General features: G+C 41.7%; 1 protein-coding gene across 1 annotated transcript; it reads right to left on the reverse strand.

Moving 5' to 3' along the window:
- Positions 1-1,504: 1,504 nt before the first annotated feature.
- On the reverse strand, positions 1,505-15,448 carry LOC108549639 (phosphatidylcholine:ceramide cholinephosphotransferase 2). Its single transcript, XM_017903128.1, is given in 7 exon segments — positions 1,505-4,350; positions 4,509-4,684; positions 4,778-5,052; positions 5,361-5,571; positions 7,943-8,319; positions 15,152-15,330; positions 15,332-15,448. Coding segments are annotated over 7 exon segments (1,491 nt in total). The 3' UTR covers positions 1,505-4,194.
- Between the last annotated feature and the right edge of the window lie 4,237 nt (positions 15,449-19,685).

The raw sequence follows: 19,685 nt of genomic DNA on the forward strand, positions 1-19,685 counted from the left end.
TTAGATCACAAAAAGGTGCCGGATACACTTTGCATAATGAAGAAGTACGTTAACAGAGGAAAAACAAGGCGAATTCTACCCAGAAACTAGCTCACCGTGGGTCAAGAATGCAGAAAAGCAACTGTTGCAAAGTATATACCTAAACTTTATTACATCAACATATGAAAAAACGTAATAAATATTATAAATATAGAATATAGTATAAAGTAAAATTGAATACAACTTGCTCTCGTCTTTATTGTTACACTGTTACGTGGATTCACGTATCGACGTAATGACCCCCGGCTTTCCTTCACATTAAACAATCTCCAAGACTTAATAATTATAATAATAATAGTAATAAAGAGAACATGATCGGTATCGATACTTTGCATACAGGCACAAAGACAGAGAAAGAAACACGAATAAATCGCGAGTCACCAAAGAAGCTTATTAATCGTGACAGAGTCCAGTGTTTCTGTTGAAATGGCGAACAAAATATTTTGATTCGTTTGTCTCCGATCGAAATATTCGGATCGTAATAACGGGCAGAAGCTTTCTCTGCAGCTATTATTCTCATATTTACAACATATATATATATATCATATATTGTATATACGTATACAATATATATATATAATATGTATATGCTTAACTGATCTAATAGGATTATTGTAAGAAGTTACCAAAAAATATCTACACAGTAAAAATATAGATATATATATATATATGTATATACATATATAAACACACATACACAGTATGTCGCTCGCTCGCTCGCGCGCGCACGCGTACATGCATATGCCACGGCTGCTTCTCTATTTCATATTTTCTTCTCATTTTCTCGCCATTTTCATCTTTCTCCATTCAATCTGACATAATTTGGACTTTCTCTGTCGTCAAATCCCCGTTCTTCGGCTTCCTCCCCGTTCACGGAGGAAGCGTACATATACATATATATATAATTTTTAGTTTTTCCTTTTTACAGTTTTCCGATTAACGTGTGTGCGTGTAGACTGTGTACCTCCCCACGCGAAATTGCTTACGTACAAACGCGCACCTACGAATACGTGCATCATGGAGCACGTTACGACCGCGCGTGCATGCGTACACTCGATGGCTTGTTTTTGGCTGATTCAGTCGCGTTTATTAATATCTTTCTGGCAGATCGTGACGCGGTTACTCTACTGCTCTAACTTGGACCGACATCGCTTTCCCAAACAATGCCAGAGACTCGTGATATCTCCGATGTACGCGAGCTTCGTCCACGTACCGTGCTCTACCATCGGTCTCCAAGCGTGTCCGCCCAGAAAGAACAACGACGAGATATTTCGCAAACATATGTATGTATATATACATAGGCATAGCTCGCACGTGCGATGATCGGTGTTTCCCGATCGTTCCTCAACGTTTCACGCTACGTGGTCGCTATGGTACGAATCGATTCGATGGCCCGTGTATACCTATGCACACGTTCAAAAATATATATGTGTATCTGAACGATTCGTTTTTTAGTTGCTTTTTCTTTTTTTTTTTTCTGTTTTTTTCTCTCGTTTAATTAACTCCGTCGAATGTTGCGTCACTTAACAATATCGCTACGAACCACATTTAATCTTATTAAAATATATATGTGTATCCCATACACGCATCTATACGAGCGTTTTAACCCCCCATGGTTCAATGTGCGCCATTGTTATCGATTAATTGATCGTTTAATTTACTCGTTATATCTTTCAAGAAGCGCTGAAACGAATATCTGTACCGTTTGACCGATTATTAAAATGCTGGTTAAATACTGGATGTAAATTGCAGCGTTTTATATGCTTAATTTAGATAATGCTGATGAACCACAGGGGGTTAAGAAGAAATATCAATGGCTGTAATGGGCACGCCATACCGTATCGTTTTACGAATTTGCCTCGTTCCACGACCGAGAAACTCGCACAACGACGACACTTGTTTTTTCGTTTATCATCACAGACGGAAAGAGACTTAATTACACGTAATAAGGGCCAATGGATTCCATTCGATTTGCCTCGCTTCCACCATTCTTTCTTCGCTTCGTCGTAAATGTCTCTTTTCTTATTCTTCTTTTTCTCTTCTTCTTTTTTTCTTTTTTTTCCTTCTCGTCGGTCAACCGTCAAATTCGTTCGACCGCGTATGTATCGAAACAAAAACGTGTTTTTGAAACGAGAAACAGGATCATCGGCCGCACGTGTGGTTATTCGCATCCACTTGAAAACTAACGTTACGTAAACGTGGACAATTTGTACAACGAATAACGAGAACTTTGCACGGGCATTAACAATAAATCATGCATGCAGAAAACAACAAATCGCCGGCAATGTCACTTAAACTATTCACAGACTTCGCAAGTATCATCAACTTCAATGCTTTCGATCGCAAAGAGGAATAATATCGCATCCTTCTTTCATCGTTTAATTACTTATCACACCCTGATTAGATAATTGAGATTCGCTAGAACGTACTTCGTATCTTCGCACGCTTAACGTAGAGATTCCAAGCGCTTTTGTGCTAATAACTAGAAGAAAATTGACGATGAAACTGAAGAATGCTCCAACGAAGAGAGCGGGGCAAGAATTGTTGCGAATTTGTGAGATGGCAGAAGATCGTGAACAGAATGAAATCATACAAAGGACAAATCGCTGGAAACCATGTTTGCCAGATTTCATTTTGTTAGACTTCTTGTCGAAAGTTCGTTAGTGACAATATAAGTTTTCTTTGCACGATTTGACATTTCCATCCTCACGTATGCGTGACAACATCTGGTGTGTGTAGATCATAAAGCGACCTTATTCCGAGGAATTACGAATTTCATTGGCATGCACACGTAATACACTTGGCTTTCGATCGCGTGATCGTAGACAAGAAATTTTATGGATTTCGAAGGGAACACATTGCGATGCAAACACGTCGATGACAACGCTGAAAATTATGGTCTAAAAAATAGAGCAAAAACCTGAACATTCGAAAACTGCTTTGTATCCTGTCCCGGTTATGCGCAACTTCTATTGTCATTACAAAAGAAAATTATTCTCGGTCGCTATTCGAAAAGTAGTATATTTCCGACTGTTGTCTGTACTTGGTCCCACGAAATTGCACGATCATCGATTAAATTTTAAAACTATGCCAATTCTTCACTAACCATTTCTGCGATAAAAAATTCTTATTTTAAAAAATGTTCCAATTTCGAGGGAAAGCTCTACGTCACGAAAAACCTATAAAATAGGAAACAAACGATATAATTGACCGATTTAAAAATTCGAAAATCGCGATTCATTCGGTTAACTTTCATCGGAATAAGGCATGCCGCCATTTAGTAAGTATAAAGAACATCGTCTTGGTTGTTTGGAAGTCGAAAGATTAAAACGCGTTTCGTACAGATTAGCCAGAGGAAGGTCTCGCGGCAAACAAAATTTTTTTATTTTTCTCATCTTTTTCTTTGTATTTTGTTTTTTTTTTTATTTTTCCTTTTTTCTTATTGAAACGATGTTTGTTTAAATTTTCAATATACGTATCGTTGTTCAAACGAGAAAGTTTATAAAAGAAATCGCTTCTTGCTTGTTAATGCTACGTTCAACAAGACAGTTTCGCATTACCATTACGCTCGACCGAATTACAGTGCAGCGTAATTTCTCTCTTTTTTTTTTTTTTTACATCTAAGTATTTCACATTCGGAGTATCTGAAAATAGAGATATCTAGCATTTTATTTTATACACTAATTTGTTGGTAACTCTTGAATACCTCCCTCTACATGAATTCATCGTGAGACTAAATATCTCAAGCTATCGTTTATCTAGCCTCTTACCTTGTATATATAAGTCGTATCAAAATCAAGAAAAAAATAGGTTCCGTGATTGGACGATAACGAACATGACGGTACAAGCTGTTTTCACTATCGTTCATGTTTTACAGTTTTTTTTTCTTTGTCGCTGTTTTTTTTTTTTTTTCGTTTTATATCTTTTTTCTTAAGGAAGTGAACACCTCAAGTTTTCGCCAAATCTCGAGACTGGATGTACTTATCAACAATAACGAAAACTTGCACACACATCTCCCGCACCACTTTCTAGTAAAGCTTTATCTTCACATTTTTATAAGCCTAAGTACGTATACATATATGTTTATATATATACAAATTACAACAAAGTAACTCCGTTGTTTGACAGCCTCTATCGTGAAATCAAAGACAGACATTAACTGTCCCGATTAGGGTGCTTGGCAAGGAATCGTCGAGGCCAGGGTAAAGGCCAGTCGTATTGTCGTGGCACCGTGCCGCCCACGTTTTTCTCGAAATATTTAAAAATAGGAAACCACCAGAGTCGGGCCAAAAAGTTGTTTGGTTCATATTGCTGCAAATATATTCGAACGTGTTCTTCAGTATCAAGTAGTTCCATCTACTACGTGTTCATAGTACATTATAGTTCTCTCCTTTTTTTTCATATTTTATATTTTACAATCAAACGTATTCTATGCTCGAATAAAAATGTTTAAGGAAAATACAACTTACCTTAAGATGCGAATTATTAGCTAACGTATGATAGATATACCATAAGCGTGTAGTTACATAGTATGCTATGAGGACATCCACAGTGTAATGTCCGTGAGCGATCAAGACCATAATTACCCCAACAAGGACAGCAATGCCCGCCAGCCAATGAATTGGTTGACACCTTCTCGGAGAATCTACAATTTTAAATATTCTGTTTTTCTAATTGTTCAATGCTTCAAAATACATATTCCACGACGTACAAACTGCATTACAAATGTGATACTTACACTCCTTGATAATCAGGTAACTAAGTACAAGCACGACTGTATGACCGCTGTAAATGTAATCCCCGCAGTAAGTGTGCTTGCCGTTTATAGACAAGCCGAAGCCAGAAATGAGCTGCAAAACCCTTTTCGTAACCAATAGCGCACTGGTATTGTTCGCTTTCGGACTGCAAAAATACGTTTTGCTGGCAACAGGCAGTACCGTCACGTACATTGTAATACTCCTCATCATGTACAACAGTCCCATCAAAAGAAATATTCGCCTAACAACGATAAACCTGCAAGAAATAACATAACGTTCTATAAAATGAAAGTCATCTCGAACATCAGCCTACAGTGGTGAACAAACGTTTCAGAATATACGACTATCTTTTTAGCTCAACTTTAAAGAAATAAAGCTAAAAACAGCAAATGAAAAATCTCGTGAATGCGAAACGGAGCTAAAACGATAACTGTTTTTGAGATTTTTACTCTTACAGTGTATTAATGCTAAAGTTACTTGTGTTCTACTTCTGGCCCAAGCCTGTTAAGCAAAAGTTCAGATTTACAAGTAAAAATTGCATTGACACCGATATGCGATACATACCTATGCTTATGAAAAATAATAAAAACCATCGCTGAGTTGGACATTATCATAATCAAAACTTCCGACACGTTTAGGGCCCAGTCCTCAGCGGCAACGTGGTCCAACACTATATCCGGAAGCGGTTTGTATATATTTCGATCCGGGACCCGTTCGTGCACCATCGCGAGGGACGCGGTGGTTAGTATGAAATTCACGACCATAAATAAAAATGCTGCAACAAGAATTACGTCATCGTTACTAAAACGGCAAGTTTCAAGCTTGTAGATAAAGTATAACGAATACTAATTCAAAATGACAAGTTCATCAAACATGTTTCGAAAATAAATATTATCCTGAGGAGGCTTTAAAAATGATTAAGTAAATAAATAAAGTTATCTAATCTTGCGACCTTATTAACCGTGAGAGCAACTTTGCTATATCTGTATCTACATATTCATTGTCCACTTTTTTCAAATGATTGACCGAATAGGCGTAACAATAACCAGATACGAAACAAAATTCCGAAAAACCACACGTTATATCGAGCAACTCTAAACAATAGCAGTTCACGTGTGCATACATCAATTCGTCGAAAATAAACCGGTGATTCAAGCATGCGGGTCAACGCAGTTAGTCGAATATCGCGCGTGCACGATAGAACACAGAGGTAGCAGTCATCGTACATTTTATCCTCGTCTTTGTGTCTGAACCTAGAAACCAAGCTATTCCACTTTGCGCAGCTACGTTTCCTTTGTACCAAAATTTCTAACCGAGGACTCTCTCTTTGCCCACCGCCAAAGATTACTCTTTTCTACTTCAATATAGCAGGCAACAACGCGCAGAATAAAGCACGAACACATACATACCAGATACAATTGTTATACTGGGTGTGCCAACTAAGATTTCAGACAATTTTACATCTTCCTTCCCCTTCAAGTTCATTCGCAGATCGATTTAATTATATTTTAAGAGATCGTATTTTCGAGGATTTTTCCAAGATGAAATATAAACGAGTTCGACAGCCTCGCATAAGGGGACACCGTGGTAACATAAGACCGTGTAATTATAGAAGGTGCTCCACTATTAAAGGTTACCGCCTTAGTGAAAGGCCATTTAAAACGAACCATTCTACGTATTAAATTTAACATTACTAAAATTAGTTTGCACACGGGATCGTTGAACTTATTGTCCGATTTTATCGCGAGAAACGTTCTTAAAAAAAGAAAAGAACCGGGCGACTTTCATCGCTAACATTGTTGCAAGGAATCATTAATTACAGCGTTATTCTGGACGTCGGTTATCTTGGTGCACACTGTATATTAATCAAAAGCTGCGACGCGAAAACTGGTATCACGATAACACACATTCGCAGGAAATGGCGCGGTGCCAAAATTTGGCTGGTGCTCTCTGGCTTTCTACCAACAAGGGAAAAGCTTTTCAGAGTCCACCCTCAAAGCCATTCCTACCTACATCCGCAAACATTCGCGGGACAGCCTACCGTTTAGTCCCCTCGGCGGATCTTAGAGCACGAGAACGGAGAAACGAATCTGTGCGTCATACATTAACGTATCAGCTGATGCATTAAGATGAACACTCTAATGACTATTACAGAAATTATACGGGAACTTTCTCCCGGTGAAATGCGCTTTCGTAGAAATTACCAGAGACCAGGCTCGTACGCGGACGACCACCAGATTCCGTGGAAATATCTAAGGCGTCAGGCAACCACGTGATAAATTATCTTTGTCTCTTATCTCGCAGAAGACAGAGATAAATTATTACGTAAGTCGTTGCCGATAACAGGTGAAACGATGCGAGTTTACAAGCGATCTCTTCAACGATAGCACACCGAGAACGGAGGAGTCGAAATGCATGGCGAAACAGTTGAAGAACTTTGTCACGCAGCGATCTAGTTCAGGAACAGAATCGGCCTAACGGGACCCGACAGTGGCCCGTTCTAATGACTCGATCGTTTCGGATTCATCGCTCAAGAACACATGATCAAACACGACTGTATTAGATCAACCTCCGAGCAGATCTGCATCGGAATACCAGGCCACGTAGCGACCTCGATCTCGATCCCGATGGACACCCCGTCGTGTGAATGGAGCATGGACGCGAGAGAAGACCAGCCTAAAGGGAGTTCATTGCCGATGAAATTGCAAGAGAAGTTTCCTCGTTCTTTTACATAATCGTCGTGCCACCGGTATCTCGTTTGGAAATCCTTATCAATCCAGTAGGAGATATCTAATCGAAATTTCACGATGCGATAGCTATCGCAAAATCGTATGGAAGTCCACAATTCTACGACGGTGTTTCCTTCGGGACAACTCCAAGAAAAATTCCTGCAGTCTGGTAGTCGCCATGAAGATGTAACCACCGTACAAGCTCTTGTAATCCCATCCTCGAAGTTAACGAGTCTTGGACGGTAATCCTCGTGATCGTTACGAAGAACCCCTATACACCTGAGACAACACATCGTGAACAGTAATGCGTGGAATAACTTCTTTCTCGAAAGTATTACTATACCTCAAGACACATGTCCGACACGTGTTCCAGGCCATCGAGTAGGAAGAACAAAGGAGGTCCTGGGTGATCCTTACCAATAAACGTTTTCCACTTCTCTTTGGGGAAACGAGGTTCTTCCCGAAGTGGCGCGGGTATGTCGAGCTTAACGACACCATTCCCGGAGCCATTTGGTATGCCAGGATGCCGACCGAGACTGTCGATTTTCTCGTCCTCGTCGTCCACGTAATAGTCGGAGCTGGATGCCACCCCGGACCACTTATCCTTGCCCTTGGTCGGTGCACCAGGTAATAACGGCTGCCGTTGGTAAACGTCGCTCGACTGTGCCATCCCGTTGCTACTTCCATCAACCGCCGCCTCGACGTCCCTCTCGTGGCCCTCTCCGGCGCCCAATGGTCGATCGAAGCTTCCGTAATCACTATGCAGACTCGTGACCTTGGGGTCCAATACCATCCTGTGAACAGAAGACGCAACTATCATCGCAATTGCTCGTCGTTCCACGTGTCGGCTGACAGAGCTCGCCCGCGAGGAGCCGAAGGATTCCACGAGTGCTCGAGACGGGTATTTTTCGTTATTAGGAGGAAAACCAGCGGGCCTTGGCAGAGAAAACTAATCTTCTCTTTCATCTCTTTTCAGCCGACCTCCAAGATGAAAGGTAATTGCGGCGAACGACAATGGTGCGGAATTTTTCGAACGACAATTAGATTACGTAAGATCGTGAACGATTAAGTGTCATCAGACTGATGGGAAACGTTATGAGCATCGTCGAGATCGTTTCTCGGTAAATCGAGAATGAAATCTGTCTCACGGTACGAAGATTTTTTCAACGGTACAAAATTTGCACCACACGCGCGCCATTTTCGAAACAACAGGGTATCTAAGTACTTCTCTCTTCCCTTGCTACTTAAGCCAACGCGTGCGAATTTTACGCGATAAGCGTCTAACGAAGAAAGATGTATTCGAGATTGAAATATCATACCAATTATCTCGGAATATCCTGTTGCCTTGGCACAACAAAATCGCTCGATTCGCGCGTTGTTTTAAACGGCACTTATCTGCAGAAAGTCCACAGAATTTATCGGTTATGTTATTAATATGTTTTTATCTTTCAGACCCGAAGTGAAACTCCGCTCGAGATTTTCTAATCAACCGCACACGCTCGGGCTCCGTGAAAACCGCTGAACAGCTGAACAATTTAATGGCGCCACGGAGTACGATCGGTATCAATCTAAATGCAGATGAACCGCGATTATTTATAGACAGCTTGTACGCTGAATTCCGAACCGTGACTATACATACAGTCAACCTTTCCTTGCCAACCATCCGGTCGACCAACCTGACAGCCGTTTCGCCGAAAGTCTTTTCGCCAAAGAAAATTCGTCGCTCGCTGGCGAATGGAAAGAGAGAAAAGGGGAAAGAGAGAAAAGGAGAAAGAGAAAAATCGGGCCAAGCTGTTGTCCGCGTACCGCTCGATAAAACGTTCGAGCAGTCCGCGTTTAACCGGATCGTTGACGCTGTGAGCGGTGCAGCCGCTATAACGTTCTACTTTTAGTTATCATCGCACTGCCTGAGCAAAAGGTTATCGTGTTAAGGATACGTCGACGTGGTTCGCTGTAAAAACGCCCACCGACCGAAAGCAGCCTTCGGCCCGGGGTCTTGGGATGGGCGAGGCTAACCAGATATCCGGGCAGGAAGTTCGCGAAAAGTGCAGAGACATTTCGCCGATAATACCCAGCGATTGCTATGATGGACGGAAACGTTAACGGTTATTATCGTGGCGTGGTAGCCTAGCGAACGTATAAAAGAAAACGGCGTAATTGGTAAAAAAAAATAAAAGAAGAGAGGAAAAAAGGAAAAGTCGAAAGGGGAAGAAAATGCATCCGAGTTTTCTCGATAATTAGCTTCCTTTCCCCGATTGTCTCGCAACGCTTATAGTACTCCGAGTTTAATCCGTTCGTGTCGCTAAATTCTACCGGAAATTCTAGACCGCGTTGTTATCCGATGACGATTCGAGATTAATTAACACGAGCCAGGAGATCTCGGTTGTCCGCGATTAACGCTAATCCTCGCTAATTGCTGATTTATCTTCCGCGAGTGTGAGCGTGAGCGTTTGAAACGTTGGCCCTTTCGCAGCTTTTTGCGTTCCAGGGATTCTAGTCGTTCGTGACGGGACATAAAAGCCACGAGAACGAAGAAAAGCTCAGCCGTGGGTGGTACCGACCGATAAGAGGACTTCTTGTAGGTGGATCTCGCGTTCTGCGCGCTGAATAGAACGATAAATCCTGCGCAGATAATTCGATGCCTGGTCGAACGACGTGGAACTCGGTGCTACTTTATATCGTTCGATAACACGAAAAATTACGTATCAACCGTATCAACGACAACGCCGGAATACGATGGTAAACAGAATTATCGTGGGATTGTACAAATAATAGTTCCAGTTCGCTCATAGACAATTACACGGGTCCACGGTCAAATTTACGTAATTTTCTGCAGGCTCGCGAGAATCTCTAACGTTTCACGAGAACAACGAACGACGTGTAAGCTCCTTGTTTTATCTTTTCGAGTTACTAAATCGCTGAGATAATCTCGTTCAGATTACTCGTTTGGAATAGAGATGAAATCTTTTTTACCGCTGCTGTAAAAAGAAGGAAAAGCGAGGCTGAAAGCTGCAATTCATGGCAATGGCCTTTAGAGGCACGAGGAAAGGGAAATTGCAGAACCAATATCACGACTTTTATGCGATCGTTCGCAGAGGAACTCGGAACTTAACCTTCGTGACCCGATAAGCGCCCAAATGAGACCTTTACAACTACCAGCGTCACGTCGCTACAGACCAACGACCTTTTCGACCCAGCTGAAGTTACTTTACGGTCAAGCTACACCTCGTGAAAAAGAAATCTCTCATAAGATTCGCCACGTCTGCTATTCCTATATAACCTTCCACTCTAGCCTCGTACCTCTTATCAGCCGATCCGACATAAGATAAAAAAGATTCTATGAAATTATTGACCCGCGATTCGAATCGTGATCCATTCGATTTATCGCGTTTCAAATAATTTCTCGAGTCTACACAGATAACCCCATTTTATCCTTGGTACATCGGCTCGCATAAATTCCCCGAGACGGTGTAAAAAGGCTAACGTGACTCACGTTCGTCTCGCATTTAGAATATAACTTTTGTCCCAATAGCAATACCAAAATGTCCACCGCCTACGACGCGATCTCGAGTCGCATTTAGCCAGCGAGTAATATATTCTACCCGGACAAGAGGATTTTTGCGAACGTGTACAGAAATCCATGTTTAGAACGAGTCGAATTATGAACAGGTCAGTCTCGAAATAGAACCGCGAGAGATTAATCGAAGCATCCTTATCCTTGCCAGTTCCTATCGCGTTCCATTTCACGAGTGCCACCTTGGTTTTCGCGAAGGCCACTGCAGCTGTACGGGCAACCGGTTACCAAGCATGGACATATTCGTCTCGCAGTGCGCAATTCGCGTGAAAAAGCACACGTCGATACATTTTCACGTTGCCTATCGTGGGCGTTGCTCCGATTCAAAACGATTCCGTCATTCTTCTCCCTCCGTTTTCCTTTTTCCCCGGCGTCCAAGGACTAAAAACATCCACGCAACCTAGAAGAATTGCTCCATCGGTATATCTATTCGATTTCTTCCTACTCCAATGCCTGCATCCACGTTCCTGCATCCCGGAAACTGGGTCATTTTTTACCTGCGCCATCCGGCGATCGCATAAATTTTCTTCGACTCGCGAAAGAAAATACCTCGTTATGTTACGAGGAACCGATTTTGCGCAGCAACGATACACAAAACCGGTGCAGGTTACGTTTCCGGTCGTCGTCGAGGAATCTCGAGCGTGGAAAAAGAGGAGGGACTGCCTAGTTGCCTCTGGTCGTACGAAATATATGATAATATCCTCGATGAGCATGAGGCTCCGTTGACTTCTGAAGCCTCGAACTCAGAGTTCAACGTAGATTTACGTAGATTATAAATGACCCAGTTTCCGCCTGGCTGCCGATATTTTCTCGATGCTTCCTGTCCTTCGGTTAATTCGCTTCCGGCACGATAAGCAGCGTTCACGGAAAACGCTTTTCCCCGACCTCCCGTTAGCTGGATAAAGAAAACAGACAGAATGGTAAATACGTCGGAGGTACGAATGAAATTACGCAAAGATAGAGCTTCACCCAACCTGCCCATACTATTTCAGGAATTACGATGGATTTATATTTCAGAACGCTGTACACGCTCAGGCGCTTGGTTTGTTGTTTCCTCGTCCGTTCCTTCGATTTTTCGACCGCGTGCGTAAGTATTTAAATTTAGTTCCTCCGTAGTACATGGCGCAACCAGTGTTTATCGGCGAATATGTAAAAATGTTGGTCACGTTTGACCATCGTTGCCCGGCTACTCCACATTTCGCTTTATCGCCGCCATGTTGCCCCATTCAAACCGCTGCTCGAAAACGATAACGTAAATGCCGGTTTACATGGCTGCGGCTTTTCGAGAGGGTTACATAAAGGATTACCACCGCGATTCCTTTTAATATAGAGATACCGGCTATCGGTTACGGATGTCGTTTAAGTGTCGCAGATCTGGTTTACGGTTACCGGGCTTACATAAAAATGGTAAACACAGTTTCGTCATTTTCCTTCGAAGAGAGAAAAATGAGTTGCAAGAGAGAAATAATCAACACGATGTTACTTGCGATCAGTGAGAAAATATATTTAGCCTTAATTTATCCGAATAGATTCGTAATTACAATAAGGAAACTTCGAAACTGGTTAGGAGCAGGTTTCGTTGACATTCGTTTTAGCACAAAGGAGCGCTACGGGATTTACTAGAAAGAATACGAATTACCCATAAGGTTTCGAAAGGTCGAGACGAGTTCACGAATTCTATTCGATCTCTGTACCAATGACACGACCCGAGCCATCATCCGTGATCTTCAAACAACTTTGAATACCAATGACGCAAAGATCGATAAACCCCTGTATAACTTTCTAATGACCTTCGGTACCGAGACACGTCGAGTTTGACCTTGGAACGATCGCGAATGTCAATGACACGAGATCGATGACTCCTCGTGACCTACAGACGACCTTTGATGACCTTATAATCTTCGAATGACCTTGTACGTCAACGACGTGACCCGATAACCTACTACGAGCTTCAAAAATCTTGGATGTCAATGTTACACCACCTGGATGACCTCGCGGTAGTCTCGAAATTTTGGAAACCTCGAAAAATCAAGATTCAACGTCATAAAAATATTTCGAGTCAACTTCCGAAATGAACAACTCGGTTATTCGAAAAGGAAATAATATCGAAACAATAATCACGTGAAATACAAAGCCGTCTTGTTTGCATAACTGTCGCCTAGCTACTGTTAAAACATAATCCTCCCTCTCTCACGGTAACGCCCACATGTTAAGCATGTGTGACTGCAGACGTAATACCGCATTTGTTTCATTTTCATTTTTCCTTTTCTCGAAGTCACAGTTACGCCCGTTTAAAATGGACGACCGATACGAGGCAAAAAGACCTGTACGGAATGACCGATTAATTTTCTTCCCTCTCGATCGAATGAATCACCACGGAACGAGATGAACACCTCGATCGGCATACTCGAACACCGTGAATAACACAGTGACGCGTGGTTATAATTAACGATGAGCGCGGTGAACGACAAAGAAATTATTGTCTGTCGATGAGAGGCTTCCTAAGCGGGTCCCTGAACGATATGCGGTTCGTATTAAGGTTAAGCCTGTCAGACGCTGAATTCGTATGATTGCGTTTAGCAAATCGCAGGAGGAAAATAGATCGAAGTCAGCCAACCAGCTGGCCGACCGGCCATGTTTCGTCGATTCAGCACAGACCCGGTAAACACAATTTTATTAATCCATTTACGTGCCCCGAGACTAGTTCAAGCAGGTCTAACCACTACGTCCGCTTTTAAGAAGATATTTTAGTGCCCGTTGCAAGTGGTCCTAAAGTTGCGCGTAACGAGACTTAACGACCTCGATTAACTATGCTTCCGAGAAAGATCATCAGCTTAAAATTCGAAGGTTCGTTTCGAAACAGTCGTTTCTTCGACGAGACATTCCTAAGAATGTCGATAACTTAATACGCTCGCTTCTCTGGAAAATTCAAGATGGAAGATCCTATCCACTGAGAAATATTTCTCATAGTTTTGCTTAATCGATATTAAAATTTACAAATAAATGCTAGAACAAAGAATACGGGATTTTTGATCGAGAAATCTTGCGATACGGGATGAAGGTAGAAACGATGATATTAATGATACGAGAAGGAAGGATACGTCTAAGACAAGCGAACGTTTACCTCGACGTGCCTGTTAACTTCCAAAATTCTGTGGTTCTCGGGAATGACAAATCGCCATGTTCGATCATTTCCAATGGAGCAATTGTATTGGAATATTCGTGTCTATGACAAAACTGACAATATCACCGGAAGTGGCTTCGCGATTTCACCTAAAGGTCAAGTAATTCTTTACAGAGAGCCGAACAAAGCAGTTCGAGCCAATTGTTCCCAAGGCTTTCCATTCTATCCTTTTTCCACGTCCCTGGTCGATTTCAAATCGATGCGAACCTTCTCGAAATTGAAACCATATGGCACCGGGCAACTTTTACAGACGGGCAAGCCAGGGAAATCTGCATTCCCCGTGAACGAGTGTCTTTCATCGAATATTAAAGCCCGAGGAACCGAGCAGTCCATTTTTTCCAACGAATCCTTTTGAAATATTTATCATCGATCCCGTGGGAAGTAACGTTAAGCCATTTCAATGGTACAAACTAGTTATTTACTATCGATTCATCGCTATACACGGCCGAGGTGTATCGAAGGTGTCGCTGTTAAAGACTCTTTAGCAACAGGTTAATAAATCGTTAGGCACGATACGGTCGTGCATATGCTGAAATTAAACGCGAGGGGGAGGGGGAGGGGGGGGGGCAAAAATCGAGAAACCTTAAAAATGACGTACACAAACGGTGAAAATAACAAGCGTAACCTAATTAAAATAATTTCTAAAATCAAACACTATTCTAAGGTGTAAACATCTTCCAGTTTGGAACGAACGGACAAGATAACAAGCATACCCCAATTAAAATAATTTCTAGAATAATATCCTAATTAAAGTAAGTGGGACACCGGATGGTTCTCTACCATAGCGTAACTAAGAAAATCATAAAACAAAAGTATTTCCATATATTGCCATAGACTCTACTACAAGGCGTAGTCCAATCGTGTATACCTTCGAACATCGAGCTCGATGCCTAGTCGGACGTCGTGTGCACACCTCATCGAATAACTTTTCGATTGCACCGTCGATTCATTTTCTCTATCAGCCTGCAACCCCTTACTTCCACCCGCAGCTTCTTTCTCACGAACGTCCATGGGGCAAAACAGACTAATTCGATTCGTTCCATCAAATTGCCGTTCCACGATCACGTTCATCATCCTTCGAAGCAATTGGGGCACGTGGATCGCTCGTTGAACGATTCGATCGAGTCCAATCGGGCTGGCTGCACGGCATAAAGCGATTCAGCATCGTCCAACGATCGAAGCACTCGTTATTCAATCACTGGCAAAGAGCTTCAGGTCCGCAACAAGTAACATTTTTGCAGGCTATAGAACACTAACGGTTCAAGCGACGATAATCCGCAACGCAGCCGTATCATCTGACTATATATCCCGGGCTTATCAACTCGAACACATCGCGAAGTGCACAACGATAAGGCCGGCATAACCGCAACGGTTCTCGAAAGGCGACTTGAAGTTTCCACGAAATGCAGAGAGGCTGTATTTTTTTCGTTCAGTCGGCTGCGGAATGTTTGCACGTGGCAAATACCGCGGAATCGAGAGAGAAAAAATAAGATAACCGGCCAGTCTAAAATTGTATACGTGATTTATACAGGCAATTCGGTGTTTTGAGAAACGAAGTAGGAGGCCCATTAACCGGCGTTGATCGATTCCAGCAAATAATAGAGAAAATAAGTCATTTCGAGTTGCAACAATGCGGGTGGGAATGAATATTTATCGCGATCCCTCTTGCGAATAATCGCTGCGTTTTCCAACGCGATAGAACGCCACCCTGAAGGGTAAATGACTTCTTCCACGAGCAATTAACTCTCTTATCGTTGCCAAGCTCACGGGCGTAGTTTCCTCGAAACAATAGGCCGATTTAAAACGTCTTCGTGAACCGATAAGGCGTTTAAAGAATGACCGAATGATTGTGTTTTGCTATTGTTCGTTCTTACCGGGATTCACAGGGTGCCCGATGTGTGACGAATAATGAGTATGACGACAGTTCCACCGACTATTAAGCATCTGCTTTTAGTTTTGGGACTACACTTTCGCGAAACGTTCTGTATTTCTTCGTTTTCCAACTGTTACGTTCGAAATCGAACACCTTTGTATACAATAGACCAAGTGGCTTTCACCTGGAACGATCATCAATTAGACATCTCTCATCGCGGAACAACTACCTTGTACCTTCGAAAATTTGTAGAAAGTGAGAAACGTTGATTTCTAATAAACGTATCGTTGAAAATAACATACGTCTTAACGTATCGAATATAGAAAAATTAATCTGTCAAGAGAAATAGATGTATCTTTAACCGTTTGAGTGCCACGGGTCATTATTGTTTCCCAATCGATATTTGCCAAGCGGCGCGATAGCGCTTCTCATGTTCCGCGTTCACCAACCGAGCGCGCTGATTAGCTTCGCAGCTCAGAACGCTGGCACTTTTGGACACAAAATAGAAGAAGCGCGATCGCGCCGCTTGGCACTCAAACGGTTAAGCTATGCGCCGGGAAGGTTCCAGGAGTGCGTGAGGTTATTGTTTCACGCGTTGGATAGGAGCTGGAGGACCGGGACGAGCTGCAGTCGCATGTCTTTTATTTTTTTCTTTTCCTCGCTCTAGTTTTGATTCTCTACGAGAATAGTAAGGTATACCTTCTTTAAGAGAGAAATAAAAAGAATTAGAATATAAGGATAGTTATTTCTCTTACCCGTAATCGCAATAGGTTATGGGCCCAGTTGTACGTTGTTGAATAAGTGAAAAAAGTGAACACTATTTGTGAATTATGAACGGTGAAAGTGTCGTAAATTGAAAACATTGAATACAGTGAAATTTACGAACAATGGAAAACGTAGGAACGATTTGTAATATTAAAGCGTTCGATGGTGAGAGGTACAGCGTGTGGAAGTTTCGCATACGCGCTGTACTAACAGAACTGAATATTATTCACGTCATAGATGAAGAAACCCCACTAAATAAAATAGAAGAGTGGCAGAAGGCAGAGCGTACAGCTAAAGGCGTAACAGTGGAATATTTAGCGGATTCTCTGTTAAGTTTTACGACGCCAGAGAAAAATGCAAAGGAAATTCTTAGAAATCTCGATAGCTTACACGAGGGTAAAAGTCTCGCTACTCAACTGGCCTTGCCTAAGGAACTGCTAGGTTTAAAATTGCAGTGCGATACAACCCTAATGAAACATTTTACAATATTTGACGGGTTAATAAACGGATTAAAAGCAGCGGGAGCCAGATTAGAAGCAATGGACATCATATCGCATCTGCTTTTTACACTTCCATCGTCGTATGATGGAGTGGTAACTGCGATAAAAGCATTAGCTGATGACAATATAAGTGTCGAGTTTGTTAAAATAAGGTTGTTGGACCACGAAGTCAAGCTGGCCAAGAAAAATCGCGATACGAGTACTAAGATACTCCATGCAGCGAAATGCAAAGACTTTTTGATGAAGCATAGGAATCATAAAGGTTACAAGCATTTTAAAATAAATAATACGTCGCCCTGCGTTACGAAACCGTTCACGTCATTTGTCCCAAAGTGCTATCAATGTGGCAGAAAAGGACACGTGAAAAAGGGCTGTTATTATTTCAAGAAGACAAATGAACAAAGAAATGAGAACAGAAGAACACTGCAGACTGTGCAATCCGTACAGCCATCAACTTCAGAGGAAAGCACAGGTTTTGTTTTTATGGCTGGAGATTATGAATACAATATTGAAAACGGCAAGGATCAAATTCTTATTGGATTCTGGAGCGTCCGATCACCTTATTAACCCTTTGACTACGGCAGATTTTGATACGCAGCAGCCGTACCATACGACAAGAATTGAGTTACGATGTGCGCCATTTTTGTGAAAACAAGTGCCCTCCATTTCACAAACGCAAAATTGCCAAGCGCCTATAGGCACCCTCCGTGTCACAAACGCAAAATTTCTAATCGTCCATAGGCACCCTCCGTGTCACAAACGCAAAATTTCTAATCGTCCATAGGCACCCTCCGTGTCACAAACGCAAAATTTCTAATCGTCCATAGGCACCCTCCGTGTCACAAACACAAAATTTCTAATCGTCCATAGGCACCCTCCGTGTCACAAACGCAAAATTTCTAATCGTCCATAGGCACCCTCCGTGTCACAAACGCAAAATTTCTAATCGTCCATAGGCACCCTCCGTGTCACAAACACAAAATTTCTAAGCGCCCTTAGGCACCCTCCGTGTCACAAACGCAAAATTTCTAATCGTCCATAGGCGCCCTCCGTGTCACAAACGCAAAATTCCTAAGCGCCCACAGTAGTCAAGGGGTTAATAGAGAGGACTTAGCGGAAAACTCCAGAACATTGCAGACTCCTATAAGGATCTCGGTGGCGAAAACTAACACGTTCATAATGGCAACAAAAAGGGGCGTGTTGAATGTGGTCAGTGATATGGGAGCCACCGGAGAACTTCAAGACGTCCTATATTCGCCAGATGTCCAGTACAATTTATATCTCCAGTATATTTATATCTCCAGTCTGTGTCAAAAATGCCAAATATGGGCACAACGTTAATTTTTGATCAGAAGGAGGTAAGAATCCTGAAAGACGGTAAGGTCATCATGAAGAGTAAGTCTGTAAATAATTTAATTACTATAGAGTTTGAAGTGGAACAGATAAGAGTGAACTCAGTTATTCAAACTGATAATTATTCTAGATAATAAGAGAATAATCAAGAAATAAAGAAATGATTAACGATGTAGAATTGGTTAACAAAATAGTTACAAACAATAACTTATGCGAAGCTTGTATAAAAGGAAAACAAGCCAGACTGCCATTTCAAAAGAACAAAGATAAGAATTACGTAAAAAGACCTTTGTTAATAGTTTATTCAGACGTATGCAGTCCAATCACTCCTTCTACAATAGACAATAAAAATTACTTTGCAACATTTATCGATGAGTACACTCATTATTGTGTAACGTACTTAATGATACATAGATCTGAGCTTTTTACAGTTTTTAAGGATTATGTTGCAAAGACAGAAGCTCATTTTAATGTAAAATTGGTGAATTTATACTGTGATAACGGTAGAGAGTATTTGTCAAATGAGATGAAAGACCATTGTATTGAAAAGGGTTTAGTTATTATTTGACCGTTCCACGAACCCCACAGCTAAATGGTGTAGCAGAGAGAATGAACGGAACGGTCACAGAAAAGGCTCGTGCAATGATCGCTGGTGCGAGATTAGATCAATTTTCTGGGGTGAAGCCGTTCTCACTGCTACATATTTAATTAATAGAACTCCAACGAGAGGTTTGAAAGAAAATAAAACACCGTTTGAATTGTGGCATGGTAAAAAGCCGCAAGTAAAGTACTTCAGAATTTTTGGTTCTACGGTATATGTACATAACAAAATCAGTAAATCAAAATTTGACGATAGATCGTGGAGAGGAATCCTGGTAGGATATGAAACAAACGGATATAAAGTGTAGGAT

Source organism: Eufriesea mexicana, unplaced genomic scaffold (genome assembly GCF_001483705.2).
Source record: "Eufriesea mexicana isolate 0111107269 unplaced genomic scaffold, ASM148370v2 scaffold2119, whole genome shotgun sequence".
Taxonomy (NCBI): Eukaryota; Metazoa; Arthropoda; class Insecta; order Hymenoptera; family Apidae; genus Eufriesea; species Eufriesea mexicana.